Raw genomic sequence first — 16,644 nt, forward strand, 5'->3', positions numbered from 1 at the left:
GTTCATTATGTCAGCTACTTTATGCTTAAATACTTCATTTAGGACACAGATATGTGCTGACATGTTCATTATGTCAGCTACTTTATGCTAAAATACTTCATTTAGGACACAGATATGTGCTGACTTGTTCATTATGTCAGCTACTTTATGCTTAAATACTTCATTTAGGACACAGATATGTGCTGACTTGTTCATTATGTCAGCTACTTTATGCTTAAATACTTCATTTAGGACACAGATATGTGCTTACATGTTCATTATGTCAGCTACTTTATGCTTAAATACTTCATTTAGGACACAGATATGTGCTGACATGTTCATTATGTCAGCTACTTTATGCTTAAATATTTCATTTAGGACACAGATATGTGCTGACATGTTCATTATGTTCATAAATAGATTCACCCGGTCACAACATTAGGTACACACCTGTTCGTGTGGCTGCATGTCAAACGTGGATGTTGTGATGATGTAATGTTCTTCATCCCACTTTCTTGGTGTTCCCTCATATCCCGGAGCAGGAGGGGGAGGAGCTCCTTTAAGCCGGACTTAATGTCCAATTGATTAGGTCCACCTCGCTGTAGCCAGCCTGCATCCTAAAGTGCTCACGCAAATACTGAACAAGATTGGAAGAATATGAATATTGATATATTATTGATACAAGTAGCAAAAGAGCAGATCCATGGGATCATCAAGTCGTCTTCATTGGCCTGTAAAAAGATGAGTTGAAAGTCATTTCCTTTGTGGACCTTCACAAGAATGATCCTCTGCTGGGGTGTCTGTCCACTGCAGGTGAAGCCCAGAGACAAGAAGGTGTGCACAGGTGCGCTGCTCTTCCTCTACACGGGACATTTCTACCTCAACATCAAGTTCCAGGACGACAGCGCCGGGCGGGAACTTCCTCTAGCGTGGTTCACTCTGCCCAGCGTCCACATCAGAACTCTTCTACCTGCAGCTTAGACCTCACATACTCACCTGCCAGTAACATCTGGATAAGACTACCGACTGCTGTCAGCAACATCTGGATAAGACTACCGACTGCTGTCAGTAACATCTGGATAAGACTACAGACTGCTGCCAGCAACATCTGGATAAGACTACCGACTGCTGTCAGCAACATCTGGATAAGACTACTGTAAGTAACTTATGGATAAGAAATACTCCCCCAGACTGCTGTCAGTAACATCTGGAGAATAAATACTCCCCTTGACTGCTGTAACATCTGGATAATACTACTGTAAGTAACTTATGGATAATAAACACTCTCCTAGACTGCTGTAAGTAACATCTGGATAATACTACATACCTTACACCTACACTAATGTGTGTGTGTGTGTGGTCAGTGTGTCACCTGTCAGCAACAGGAAGTGCATACACCTACACTAATGTGTGTGTGTGTGTGGTCAGTGTGTCACCTGTCAGCAACAGGAAGTGCATACACCTACACTAATGTGTGTGTGTGTGGTCAGTGTGTCACCTGTCAGCAACAGGAAGTGCATACACCTACACTAATGTGTGTGTGTGTGTGGTCAGTGTGTCACCTGTCAGCAACAGGAAGTGCATACACCTACACTAATGTGTGTGTGTGTGGCCAGTGTGTCACCTGTCAGCAACAGGAAGTGCATACACCTACACTAATGTGTGTGTGTGTGTGGCCAGTGTGTCACCTGTCAGCAACAGGAAGTGCAGGTGTCATCAACATCTGCTGCAAGATTTGGACACCTTCATATTTGATAAAGGTGAGTATTGTCATTGTGTACTTTTCTATGTTCTATTAGGCCATCTTTCATAGTTACATGTCACACAATGTATTATGATACTTGAATTACTTTAGTACTATCATGTAGTACTACTATTATGTAGTACTACCATCATGTAGTACTACTATTATGTAGTACTAAGTCGAAAATGTGTCACACTTTATGTGAAAACATGTTTATAGTTTATTTTTTGTAGCAAAATGAGTTGAATTAGAATCACGTTGTGTCCTACAAGGAATTCATGGCAACCAAATTGTTCAATAATGATTTTTTTTTTTCCGAGCAGAAAAGGAAATGTAACAAACATAAATGTGCATATCCTCCTGACAACAACAGATGATCAGTGAGGGAGCAGGAAGGGGCTAGGAAGACGTTTTAAAAGATGTGCCCTGCCATTGAAAATACTCCAATTCCCACCAAACATGAGATGTTCCATTTGCTTTGAGCCCCTCCCATAGCTGCCTCACACTGCACAGAAAGGACAGGGAGAGTTGGCAGGAAGTCACACGCTTTTCTTTCCATAAATATTTAGTTACATTCTGTGGTTGTTGTTGCTAGGCAGAATGAGGTCACTGCTGCCTCACACTGCAGAGAAAGGACAGGGAGAGTTGGCAGGAAGTCACACACACATTTTCTTGAATGAATGTTCTGCTAGTGGTTGTTGTTGCCGGGCAGAATTCATTCCTTCAGGTCATTCAGTGGCTCCGCACTCACCGCCGCCTCACGCTGCAGAGAAAGGACACGGAGAGTTGGCCGTAAGTCACACGCGTCTGCTTGCATGACATCTTTTTTTGTTGTTGATGTGTCCTCCTTGTTGCTAGGCAGGTTTCATGTGCTGTGCTGGTGTCTCTGAGCCACACTCTGCAGGGCCAGGACACGAGCAGGAAGTGACACCTTTAAGGTATATGCTTGAACATTTACTTCTCATTTTTGTGTATGAAATAACAGCAGATGTTTGACAACATCAGAATGTGGCAAGAAAACACACTATGTTCGCCACATTGCCCTCTGTTGGATGAAGTGAGTACTGCAGGCCTTGCTTCAGTTTCTCAAGGGAAAGCAGAACTTTGGACCATCTTTAGTGCAGCCGGGTTGGCCGACCTGCAGAATGAACGTCCCTATATGAGACGCAACAGGAGGGAGGAGGGGGGGGGGGGGGGGGCGTGTTGAAGAGCAAATGTTTGACTTGATAGTGAAGACATCCTCAAAGCTCTGCTGAACATGAAAACATTGAACATGAAAAGCTTCATGCAAATCTACCTGCACGCTTCGGGCCGCAGTCCAATTAAATCTCCTTTCTCTTTTCCGGGCTTAAGTCGTGTCCATTCACTAAGTCCCACCTTCCACCTTCATGTCAACACATATACATTATACAATGAACCTTCAGCATTTCCTCTTTGTATTACTGTACACCATACTTACTGTATGTGCTGCATTAGTACATGACATATACTGTATGTGCAGTACAAGTGTAAGTATAGTGTAGATGGGTTGTATTCAATCAATCAATCAATCAATGTTTATTTATATAGCCCTAAATCACAAGTGTCTCAAAGGGCTGTACAAGCCACAACGACATCCTCGGTACAGAGCCCACATACGGGCAAGGAAAAACTCACCCCAGTGGGACGTCGGTGAATGACTATGAGAAACCTTGGAGAGGACCTCTAGGGGAGACCGAAAGCAATGGATGTCGAGTGGGTCTGACATAATATTGTGAAAGTCCCGTCCACAGTGGATCCAACACATCAGCGAGAGTCCAGTCCACAGCGGGGCCAACAGGAAACCATCCCGAGCGGAGACGGGTCAGCAGCGCAGAGATGTCCCCAACCGATGCACAGGCTAGTGGTCCACCCGGGGTCCCGACTCTGGACAGCCAGCACTTCATCCATGGCCACCGGACCTATGCAACTCCCCCTCGCAAGGGACAGGGGAGAAGAGGAGAGAAGAAAAGAAACGGCAGATCAACTGGTCTAAAAAGGGGGGGTCTATTTAAAGGCTAGATTATACAAATTAGTTTTAAGATGGGACTTAAATGCTTCTACTGAGGTAGCATCTCTAACTGTTACCGGGAGGGCATTCCAGAGTATTGGAGCCCGAATAGAAAACGCTCTATAGCCCGCAGACTTTTTTTGGGCTCTGGGAATCACTAATAAGCCGGAGTTCTTTGAATGCAGATTTCTTGTCGGGACATATGGTACAATACAATCGGCGAGATAGGCTGGAGCTAAACCGTGTAGTATTTTATACGTAAGTAGTAAAACCTTAAAGTCGCATCTTAGGTGCACAGGAAGCCAGTGCAAGTGAGCCAGTATAGGTATATATATATAGGTATATATATGTATATAAAGGTATATACAGTATAGGCGTAATATGATCAAACTTTCTTGTTTTTGTCAAAAGCCTTGCAGCCGCATTTTGTACCAACTGTAATCTTTTAATGCTAGACATAGGGAGGCCCGAAAATAATACGTTACAGTAATCGAGACGAGACGTAACGAACGCATGAATAATGATCTCAGCATCGCTAGTGGACAAAATGGAACGAATTTTAGCGATATTACGGAGATTAAAGAAGGCCGTTTTAGTAACACTCTTAATGTGTGACTCAAACGAGAGAGTTGTTTAAGTAACACTCTTAATGTGTGACTCAAACGAGAGAGTTGTTTAAGTAACACTCTTAATGTGTGACTCAAACGAGAGAGTTGTTTAAGTAACACTCTTAATGTGTGACTCAAACGAGAGACTTGTTTAAGTAACACTCTTAATGTGTGACTCAAACGAGAGAGTTGTTTAAGTAACACTCTTAATGTGTGACTCAAACGAGAGAGTTGTTTAAGTAACACTCTTAATGTGTGACTCAAACGAGAGAGTTGTTTAAGTAACACTCTTAATGTGTGACTCAAACGAGAGAGTTGTTTTAGTAACACTCTTAATGTGTGACTCAAACGAGAGAGTTGTTTAAGTAACACTCTTAATGTGTGACTCAAATGAGAGAGTTGTTTAAGTAACACTCTTAATGTGTGACTCAAACGAGAGAGTTGTTTAAGTAACACTCTTAATGTGTGACTCAAACGAGAGAGTTGTTTTAGTAACACTCTTAATGTGTGACTCAAACGAGAGAGTTGTTTAAGTAACACTCTTAATGTGTGACTCAAACGAGAGAGTTGTTTTAGTAACACTCTTAATGTGTGACTCAAACGAGAGAGTTGTTTAAGTAACACTCTTAATGTGTGACTCAAATGAGAGAGTTGTTTAAGTAACACTCTTAATGTGTGACTCAAACGAGAGAGTTGTTTTAGTAACACTCTTAATGTGTGACTCAAACGAGAGAGTTGTTTAAGTAACACTCTTAATGTGTGACTCAAACGAGAGAGTTGTTTTAGTAACACTCTTAATGTGTGACTCAAACGAGAGAGTTGTTTAAGTAACACTCGTAATGTGTGACTCAAATGAGAGAGTTGTTTAAGTAACACTCTTAATGTGTGACTCAAACGAGAGAGTTGTTTAAGTAACACTCTTAATGTGTGACTCAAACGAGAGAGTTGTTTTAGTAACACTCTTAATGTGTGACTCAAACGAGAGAGTTGTTTAAGTAACACTCTTAATATGTGACTCAAACGAGAGAGTTGTTTTAGTAACACTCTTAATGTGTGACTCAAACGAGAGAGTTGTTTAAGTAACACTCTTAATGTGTGACTCAAATGAGAGAGTTGTTTAAGTAACACTCTTAATGTGTGACTCAAACGAGAGAGTTGTTTTAGTAACACTCTTAATGTGTGACTCAAACGAGAGAGTTGTTTAAGTAACACTCTTAATGTGTGACTCAAACGAGAGAGTTGTTTTAGTAACACTCTTAATGTGTGACTCAAACGAGAGAGTTGTTTAAGTAACACTCTTAATGTGTGACTCAAACGAGAGAGTTGTTTTAGTAACACTCTTAATGTGTGACTCAAACGAGAGAGTTGTTTTAGTAACACTCTTAATGTGTGACTCAAACGAGAGAGTTGTTTTAGTAACACTCTTAATGTGTGACTCAAACGAGAGAGTTGTTTTAGTAACACTCTTAATGTGTGACTCAAACGAGAGAGTTGTTTTAGTAACACTCTTAATGTGTGACTCAAACGAGAGAGTTGTTTTAGTAACACTCTTAATGTGTGACTCAAACGAGAGAGTTGTTTAAGTAACACTCTTAATGTGTGACTCAAACGAGAGAGTTGTTTTAGTAACACTCTTAATGTGTGACTCAAACGAGAGAGTTGTTTTAGTAACACTCTTAATGTGTGACTCAAACGAGAGAGTTGTTTTAGTAACACTCTTAATGTGTGACTCAAACGAGAGAGTTGGGTGGAAGATAATACCCAGATTCTTTACAGAGTCTCCTTGTTTAATTGTTTGGTTGTCAAATGTTAAGGTGGTATTATTAAATAGATGTCGGTGTCTAGCAGGACCGATAATCAGCATTTCCGTTTTCTTAGCGTTGAGTTGCAAAAAGTTAGCGGACATCCATTGTTTAATGTCATTAAGACACGCCTCCAGCTGACTACAATCCGGCGTGTTGGTCAGCTTTAGGGGCATGTAGAGTTGAGTGTCATCAGCATAACAGTGAAAGCTAACACCGTACTTGCGTATGATGTCACCTAGCGGCAGCATGTAAATACTAAAGAGTGCAGGGCCAAGAACCCAACCCTGGGGAACTCCGCACGTTACCTTGACATAGTCCGAGGTCACATTGTTATGGGAGACACACTGCATCCTGTCAGTAAGATAAGAGTTAAACCAAGACAAGGCTAAGTCTGACATACCAATACGTGTTTTGATACGCTCTAATAAAATATTATGATGGAAAGTGGCGCTAAGATCAAGAAGCAGCAACATGGATGACATCCATCGTTAGCAATAGATCATTAGTCATTTTTGCGAGGGCTGTCTCCGTAGAGTGATTTGCCCTGAAACCGGATTGAAAAGGTTCACAGAGATTGTTAGTCACTAAGTGTTCATTTAGCTGCTGTGCAACTATTTTTTCGAGAATTTTGGAAATAAACGGAAGGTGGGAGACCGGTCGGTAGTTTACCATGAGGTCAGGATCGAGGTTAGGTCTTTTGAGCAGAGGATGAATAACCGCTTTTTTGAATGCTAGGGGAACAGTGCCGGAGGAAAGTGATAAGTTTATAATATTTAACACTGATGGACCTAATAATACAAACAGTTCCTTGATAAGTTTCCCAGGAAGTGGGTCAAGTAAACATGTTGTTTGTTTTATCCCACTTACACGCTGTAATAATTCCTCTAATGTTATTTCATCAAAAATAGAGAGACTATTTTGGAGGGCAGTGTCCATCGTATATACAGTCGTATTTGTGTTAATAGAACCCAGTTGTAGCTGGGATGCGTTGTCTTTAATCTCCTTTCTAATGAGTTCAATTTTCTTATTAAAGAAATTCATAAAGTCATCTGCCGAGTGGGTGGAGCTACTGGGAGGAGTCCCTTGTTGGGTTAGCGATGCTACTGTACTAAACAGAAATATTCATCTACAATATGTACGTATTGATGTGTAATATGCAGTTATGTGCAGTACAAGTGTAAGTACAGTATAGTGTAGATGTGTGTGCATAAATATGTGCAGTACAAGTGTAAGTACAGTATAGTGTAGATGTGTGTGCATAAATATGTGCAGTACAAGTGTAAGTACAGTATAGTGTAGATGTGTGTGCATAAATATGTGCAGTACAAGTGTAAGTACAGTATAGTGTAGATGTGTGTGCATAAATATGTGCAGTACAAGTGTAAGTACAGTATAGTGTAGATGTGTGTGCATAAATATGTGCGGTACAAGTGTAAGTACAGTATAGTGTAGATGTGTGTGCATAAATATGTGCAGTACAAGTGTAAGTACAGTATAGTGTAGATGTGTGTGCATAAATATGTGCAGTACAAGTGTAAGTACAGTATAGTGTAGATGTGTGTGCATAAATATGTGCGGTACAAGTGTAAGTACAGTATAGTGTAGATGTGTGTGCATAAATAGCATGAGAACATTAGAATGATCTCCCAAATATGAAATATGCTGTTGTCAGCAGAATTGGAGCTGAGAGTCCATACATAGATCCTGGAAGGGGAACTGTGGCGTCGCCATGACAACTGAACAAACTCCACGGGCTAATGAGGGCCAGAGATGCAACCTTCTCACAAGAACACACCACTTCAACAACAACTGTTGTACGGTAAGAAGTGGAAACTTTACTTTTTACACTTCCCTCTTTCCAAACTGGATCATATACTTTACTTTCATATTACTAGTACATCTTTCATATTACTAGTACATCTTTCATATTACTAGTACATATTTCATATTACTAGTACATCTTTCATATTACTAGTACATCATGTGGATCAATACTTGACTTTCATATTACAAACCCCGTTTCCATATGAGTTGGGAAATGGTGTTAGATGTAAATATAAACAGAATACAATGATTTGCAAATCCTTTTCAAGCCATATTCAGTTGAATATGCTACAAAGACAACATATTTCATGTTCAAACTCATAAACTTTATTTATTTTTTTGCAAATAATAATTAACTTAGAATGTCATGGCTGCAACACGTGCCAAAGTAGTTGTGAAAGGGCATGTTCACCACTGTGTTACATGGCCTTTCCTTTGAACAACACTCAGTTTTGGTTTGGGAAGTGAGGAGACACATTTTTGAAGTGGAATTCTTTCCCATTCTTGCTTGATGTACAGCTTAAGTTGTTCAACAGTCCGGGGGTCTCCCTTCTGCTATTTTAGGTGCCACACATTTTCAATGTCTGGACTACAGGCAGGCCAGTCTAGTACCCGCACTCTTTTACTATGAAGCCACGTTGATGTAACACCTGGCTTGGCATTGTCTTGCTGAAATAAGCAGGGGCGTCCATGGTAACGTTGCTTGGATGGCAACATATGTTGCTCCAAAAGCTGTATGTACCTTTCAGCATTAGTGGTGCCTTCACAGATGTGTAAGTTACCCATGTCTTGGCCACTAATACACCCCCATACCATCACACATGCTGCCTTTTACACTTTGCACCTAGAACAATCCGGATGGTTCTTTTCCTCTTAGGTCCGGAGGACACGACGTCCACAGTTTCCAAAAACAATTAGAAATGTGGACTCGTCAGACCACAGAACACTTTTCCGCTTTGTATCAGTCCATCTTAGATGAGCTCAGGCCCAGCCAAGCCGACGGCGTTTCTGGGTGTTGTTGATAAACGTTTTTTTGCCTTGAATAGGAGAGTTTTAACTTGCACTTACAGATGTAGCGACCAACTGTATTTAGTGACAGTGGGTTTCTGAAGTGTTCCATGTGGTGATATCCTTTACACACTGATGTGGCTTGTTAATGCAGTACAGCCTGAGGGATGGAAGGTCACGGGCTTAGCTGCTTACCTGCAGTGATTTCTCCACATTCTCTCAACCCTTTGATGATATTACGGAGCGTAGATGGTGAAATCCCTCAATTCCTTGCAATAGCTGCTTGAGAAAGGTTGTTCTTAAACTGTTCAACAATTTGCTCAGGCATTTGTTGACAAAGTGGTGACCCTCGCCCCATCCTTGTTGGTGAATGACTGAGCATTTCATGGAATCTACTTTTATACCCAATCATGGCACCCACCTGTTCCCAATTAGCCTGTTCACCTGTGGGATGTTCCAAATAAGTGTTTGATGAGCATTCCTCAACTTTATCAGTATTTATTGCCACCTTTCCCAACTTCTTTGGCACGTGTTGCTGCCATCAAATTATAAAGTTAATGATTATTTGCAAAAAAAATCAGTTTGAACATGAAATATGTTGTCTTTGTAGCATATTCAACTGAATATGGCTTGAAAAGGATTTGCAAATCATTGTATTCTGTTTATATTTACATCTAACACCATTTCCCAACTCATATGGAAACGGGGTTTGTATTTTGGTTGAACTTTTATGAAGCGACTCCTGCCCGGTGGTACAAGTCCTACTGTACATGTGAGAATATTGGTAGTGCTCCTTAATAGAAGACAGGGATGATCCTCTTGCGTGATAAACAGACAATCTCACTGTTAAGTTTATTGTAAGCCATCGCCATGACGACGAGGCTGAGCGTTGCTGCGACAAAAGCATTGGAGCTTCTGTGGGTGGTCCGGACTCCACATGTGGACCACGTGGAGTTAAATATAGGTCCAGTATATGACTCCACTTGTTATTGCGAGCGCTCCCCTTTCATGCAGGGCGGGATTTGCATCGCCAACCAATAATTAGCAGAACACAAAAGAAAAAAATGCATCATTGCGCAATAATAATCATCATCATGAAAACGGAGCAAAACAATCTTTTTGTAATGTACGCCTCTTAATTATTATCATGTTGCCATTTGGACAATACAAACTTTTTTTAATTTTACCTACGAAGTAATATTTCTGTCCATTATTCTGCTTTGTAATTGACATTATTAGTATTATTATTATTAATATTGTCATGTTGCAGCACATGCAGTTTGTAATATTAATATATTTTTACCATGACTGCACACGCAATTTTAAACACCTTTATCATATAAGTGCAATACGTCCGACACTGATTATTATTTATTACTCCGGTACTCTTGTCTTGTATTTCTATATGGTTTTGTATATTGTACAGGATTGCTTATTATTTTTATTGGATAGTAGTCTGTTTATTTCAATTGTTAGTTTTTTCTTTATTACCTGTTGTGTCATTTATTTTTACCCCATATTTGTTTCCACTACCGCACCTTAAGTTGGAGTCCTTAATCTCGTTAAATGCAAATAGAATGACAATAAAGTCCATTCTATTCTATTCTATTCTATGATTTTAGCATTGAGCTTGTTAAAACATAACAATACTCAGTTGTCAGAAACATGTTTATTCATAATAATAATGGTAAAATTAATCATTTGGCCGCCTCCTGTGAGCTGCTTATAGAATAATGTACGACTGTTTATTGAACATTTAGCTTATTTGCATAAATGAATGCACATGTCGTAGAGATGTTCATTTACAGTATGTCTATTATTATGTTTATGCGTGTGTTTCGTCCTCATACTGAATCATTTTTTTAAATATTACAATATACAGTTTTGCACCATGATATCCCATAATTTCTTCTTTTTTCTTAATGTAGTGTATTAAAATACCGTAATTTCCGGACTATAAGCCGCTACTTTTCCCCCTGGTTCTGGTCCCTGCGGCTTATACAAGGGTGCGGCTTATATACGGCCTGTTCTTCTCCGACACCGACGAAGAGGATTTGGGTGGTTTTAGTACGCAGGAGGAAGACGATGACACAATGATTAAAGACTGACTTTTCATATACCGGTAGGCTGGTTATTTTGAGAACGTACAGGCGAGCACTTTGTATTACTTTGCACCGTTGTATTATTTGTACTCTGCACGAATGCTGTTCGCCATGTCAAAGATGTGAAAGTTTGATTGAATGATTGAAAGATTTATTGTTAATAAATGGGACGCTTTGCGTTCCCAAACAGTCATCTCTGTCCCGACAATCCCCTCCGTGGTAGCAGGAACCCCTATAAACTACGCTAATTACACATCAAAACCCTGCGGCTTATAGTCGGGTGCGGCTTATACGTGGAGCAATCTGTATTTTCCCCAAAATTTAGCTGGTGCGGCTTATAGTCCGGAAATTACGGTATATTAATGTGCAGTTTTGAGTGACATTGTGATAGATATGGTCATTTATATTTGTATATTTATGTTTGTAATGCGGCATCATACTTTCTAATATTCCATCTTCCAGTTCTGAGGTCCCATACAAGATCTGTGTTGAACATTTCTCTCATTTAAATATACTAATGCACAGTTTGGATTGAAATATGTCATTTGTTTACCATCCATCCATCCATTTTCTACCGCTTATTCCCTTCGGGGTCGCGGGGGGCGCTGGAGCCTATCTCAGCTACAATCAGGTGGAAGGCGGGGTACACCCTGGACAAGTCGCCACCTCATCGCATTTGTTTACCATGTTTGTTATTATGATTATGCTAGTGATTCGGCATCAGCTGTTTGTAAAATGACATCACACACATTTGCACAATGTAATACCAGCCAATATTTGATTTCATATTATTTAAATATATTACTTAATAATTTTGATATGTATTTAGTATTCAAACATTTACCTTCTTTCAATATAATGCACCGTTTTACTCTAAATGCCATTGTCAAAATATATGTTTATTATTATGGGTGTGCCCACAATTGAGCGTCATAATGAAAACCTTCCAATATTACACAGGTGTGTGCAAGTCATTGAGATTACAAGGTCGGTGAACATTTACATTATTTCAAAATACTTGTCATAGAGACATGATTATTATTACAAGTAAGCTTCTTCTAATATTACATTACACTGTTTTGCACAACCTGTTGAGCTCCTATGCGAGACCTCTATACAACATTGTGCTTATTTCAATATACTACTGCACAGTTCTGCGAGTAATAGTCAGAAAGATGTACATTTTTAGTATGTTTCTTATTATGGTTATGCTAGAATGACGTCATGTAGTTTTGCGTACAGTAATGCACGTAATTGTACATTTCAGCTGCCCACGTGTGCCGTCATGTGAGAATTCCACTTCAAAAATGTGTCTCCTCACTTCCCAAACCTTTACTGAGTGTTGTTAAAAGGAAAGGCCATGTAACACACTGGTAAAAATGCCTTTTTTGTCATGTGTTGCTGCCATTCAATTCTAACTTCATGATTATTTGCCAAAAAGAACAAAGTTTCTCAGTGTGAACATGAAATATCTTGTCCTTGCAGTCTATTCTATTGAATATAAGTTGAAAAGGATTTGTTGTATTCTCTTTTTATTTACCATTTACACAACCTGACAACTTCACTGCTTTTGTACGTTGTATTTTTTTGTAACCAAATAGCAAAACTCTGCCTGCTCACCCACACCCGCTCCCGTGAGCACATCACCCCAGTCCTCCAGAAACTCCACTGGCTCCTCACCGGATCCACTTTAAAATCCTCCTCCTCACCCACAAAGCCCTCCACAACCAGGCCCCCTGCTACCTCACCAACCTGCCATACCCCTTCACGCAGCCTCCGCTCCTCTGACGCCAACCTCCTCTCCCCACCACTCAGAACCAAGCCCCAGACCTGGGGTGATAGAGCCTTCTCCATGGCTGCTCCCACCCTCTGGAACTCTCTTCCCAAACCCATCTGGTACTGCCCAGACCTTCCCACCTTCAAAAGCCTTCTCAAAACACACCTCTTCAGATCTGCTTTTAACCTGTGATTAGTGTTCTGTGTCTTGTAATGTCCTGTATTATTAGTATATATCTGTATCTGAATCAATTGAAGTGGACCCCGACTTAAACAAGTTGAAAAACTTATTCAAGTGTTACCATTTAGTGGCCAATTGTACGGAATATGTACTTCACTGTGCAACCTACTAATAAAAGTCTCAATCAATCAATCAAAATTATGTATTTTACAATGTACTGCTTTTATATTTCCTGTATTTTATATTATTACTTTAAACTGTTTTATATTTGATTTTTTAACCCCTTAAGCGTCTTTGAGTGCTCTGAAAAGCGCTATACCAAATAAAATGTATTATCATTATTATTAAATGATATGATATGTGCATGTGTTGGCGCAAGTGAGAAAGAGCGAGCGGGTGCTGTTGATATAACAAAGTTGCTTTTGGTCTGGTTTGTACTGCAGAAAATGACCACTTTTGCTAGATATCATTTTTTTGACTAATGTTTTGGTGATGTGTTTATGGCCGACAATAAAGACTTTTGCTCAGTAAAGTGATGGATGGAATTCATGTCCTCAAAGCGTCTCCACAGACGTTACAATATTTGAACAAGGATGACGAAAACTGTTTTCTCTGTCGTGTCCGGGTGTCGAAAATTGTTATGCGCTTATTTTTTTATTAGATTTTGTGCGTGGCATAGATTTGCTGTGCGCAGAGGACGCTTGAGCAGCAATTGCACAGGCGCACCTTAGAGGGAACGTTGGTCCTATTAAAGTGGTCAATTTTGTTTTTTAAGAGTTAATTTTCATGTATGACTTTAGTAAGATTGAATGCAAAAATTTTTTTAAAAAAATGCACCTTTTTATATTTTGGTTGAACTTTTATGAAGCGACTCCTGCCCGTACAAGTGCTACTGTACACGTGAGCAAGAGCTCTAGACAACATTGGCTATATCTTCAATATACTATATGGTTATGTTGTTCATGCGGCAGTATGACATCATGCACCGTCATGCGTACAGTAATGCATGGAATTGTACATTTCAGCTCAAACAAAGCAGCTAGGAAGCTGGTTCAGGTGTACACCCCCCCCCCCCCCCATCATTGTGTGTGTGTGTGTGTGTGTGTGTGTGTGTGTGCGAGTGCGTGTGTGTGTGTGTGTGTGAGATGCAAAGTGTGCAGCATCACGCTTCAGCACCGTGGACAGCGCTCTCCTTCAGCATCATGACAAGAAGTCAGTGATGGTGATGTTTCTGATGGTGATGGTGATGTTTCTGATGGTGATGGTGATGTTTCTGATGGTGATGGTGATGTTTCTGATGGTGATGGTGATGTTTCTGATGGTGATGGTGATGTTTCTGATGGTGATGGTGATGTTTCTGATGATGTTTCTGATGGTGATGGTGATGTTTCTGATGGTGATGGAGATGTTTCTGATGGTGATGGTGATGTTTCTGATGGTGATGGTGATGTTTCTGATGGTGATGGTGATGTTTCTGATGGTGATGGATATGTTTCTGATGGTGATGGTGATGTTTCTGATGGTGATGGTGATGTTTCTGATGGTGATGGTGATGTTTCTGATGATGTTTCTGATGGTGATGGAGATGTTTCTTTTGGTGATGGTGATGTTGCTGATGGGGATGGTGATGTTTCTGATGGTGATGTTTCTGATGGTGATGGAGATGTTTCTGATGGTGATGGAGATGTTTCTGATGGTGATGTTTCTGATGGTGATGGTGATATTTCTGATGGTGATATTTCTGATGGTGATGGTGATGTTTCTGATGGTAATGGTGACGTTTCTGATGGTGATGGTGATGTTTCTGATGGTGATGTTTCTGATGGTGATGATGATGTTTCTGATGGTGATGGTGATGTTTCTGATGGTGATGGTGACGTTTCTGATGGTGATGGTGATGTTTCTGATGGTGATGGTGATGTTTCTGATGGTGATGGTGATGTTTCTGATGATGTTTGTGATGGTGATGTTTCTGATGGTGATGGAGATGTTTCTGATGGTGATGGTGATGTTTCTGATGATGTTTCTGATGGTGATGGTGATGTTTCTGATGGTGATGTTTCTGATGGTGATGGAGATGTTTCTGATGGTGATGGTGATGTTTCTGATGGTGATGGTGATGTTTCTGATGGTGATGGTGATGTTTCTGATGATGTTTTATGATGGTGATGGAGATGTTTCTGATGGTGATGGTGATGTTGCTGATGGTGATGTTTCTGATGGTGATGTTTCTGATGGTGATGGTGATGTTTCTGATGGTGATGGAGATGTTTCTGATGGTGATGGAGATGTTTCTGATGGTGATGTTTCTGATGGTGATGGTGATATTTCTGATGGTGATGTTTCTGATGGTGATGGTGATGTTTCTGATGGTGATGGTGATGTTTCTGATGGTGATGGTGACGTTTCTGATGGTGATGTTTCTGATGGTGATGTTTCTGATGGTGATGATGATGTTTCTGATGGTGATGGTGATGTTTCTGATGGTGATGGTGACGTTTCTGATGGTGATGGTGATGTTTCTGATGGTGATGGTGATGTTTCTGATGGTGATGGTGACGTTTCTGATGGTGATGGTGATGTTTCTGATGGTGATGTTTCTGATGGTGATGGTGATGTTTCTGATGGTGATGGTGATGTTTCTGATGGTGATGGTGATGTTTCTGATGGTGATGGTGACGTTTCTGATGGTGATGGTGATGTTTCTGATGGTGATGTTTCTGATGGTGATGGTGATGTTTCTGATGATGATGATGATGATGCAGTCATCTGTTGCATTTTTTTGCAGCAAGAAAGTGATGCAGGAGGCAGCAGCGCCCACTCGTGTCTGTGTGTGTGTGTGCGTGTGCGTGCGTGCATGTTTCTGTGTGTGCGCGCGTGTTTCTGTGTGTGTGTGCGTGTTTCTGTGTGTGTGTGCTTGTTTCTGTATGTGTGTGTGTGTGTGTGCGTGTGCGTGCGTGTTTCTGTGTGTGTGTGTGCTTGTTTCTGTATGTGTGTGCGTGTGCGTGCGTGCGTGTTTCTGTGTGTGCGCGCGTGTTTCTGTGTGTGTGTGTGCGTGTTTCTGTGTGTGTGTGCGTGTTTCTGTGTGTGTGTGTGTGTGTGCGTGCGTGCGTGCGTGTGTGTGAGTGTGAGATGCAAAGTGTGCAGCATCACGCTTCTTCAGCACCGTGGACAGCGCTCTCCTTCAGCATCATGACAAGAAGTCAGTGGTGGTGATGGTGATGTTTCTGATGGTGATGGTGATGTTTGTGATGATGATGGTGATGTTTCTGATGATGATGGTGATGTTTCTGATGGTGATGGTGATGGTGATGATAATAAGAATACCTGTGATTTATAAAGCGCTTTTGTAATTACCCAAAGTCGCTCTACATGCAGTCATCTGTTGCACTTTTTTGCAGCAAGAAAGTGATGCAGGAGGCAGCAACGCCCACTCGTGTCTGTCTCAGTGCGTGTGCGTGAGAGTGCGTGGGAAAGATGAGCAGCCACGCACACTGGAGTTGGCGCGAGAAGAAGGTGTGACTCGTCTTCTTGTGCGGTGAGATGGATATTTTTGGAGTCCTTTTCGTCGCGCGTGACTTTGCTTCG

General features: G+C 40.8%; 1 protein-coding gene across 6 annotated transcripts in view; it reads left to right on the forward strand.

The window, feature by feature from the left end:
* The window catches only part of trappc9 (trafficking protein particle complex subunit 9), a 253,708-nt gene extending 252,427 nt beyond the window's left edge, over nucleotides 1-1,281 (forward strand). For all 6 annotated transcript variants that reach the window (XM_062029344.1, XM_062029342.1, XM_062029343.1 and 3 more), the window contains one exon: nucleotides 793-1,281. In XM_062029344.1, the coding sequence (XP_061885328.1) occupies nucleotides 793-960 (168 nt within the window). In that variant the 3' untranslated portion in view covers nucleotides 961-1,281. The remainder of the gene's footprint in view (nucleotides 1-792) is intronic.
* The last annotated feature ends 15,363 nt before the right edge of the window (nucleotides 1,282-16,644 follow it).

Source organism: Entelurus aequoreus, linkage group LG20 (genome assembly GCF_033978785.1).
Source record: "Entelurus aequoreus isolate RoL-2023_Sb linkage group LG20, RoL_Eaeq_v1.1, whole genome shotgun sequence".
Taxonomy (NCBI): domain Eukaryota; kingdom Metazoa; phylum Chordata; class Actinopteri; order Syngnathiformes; family Syngnathidae; genus Entelurus; species Entelurus aequoreus.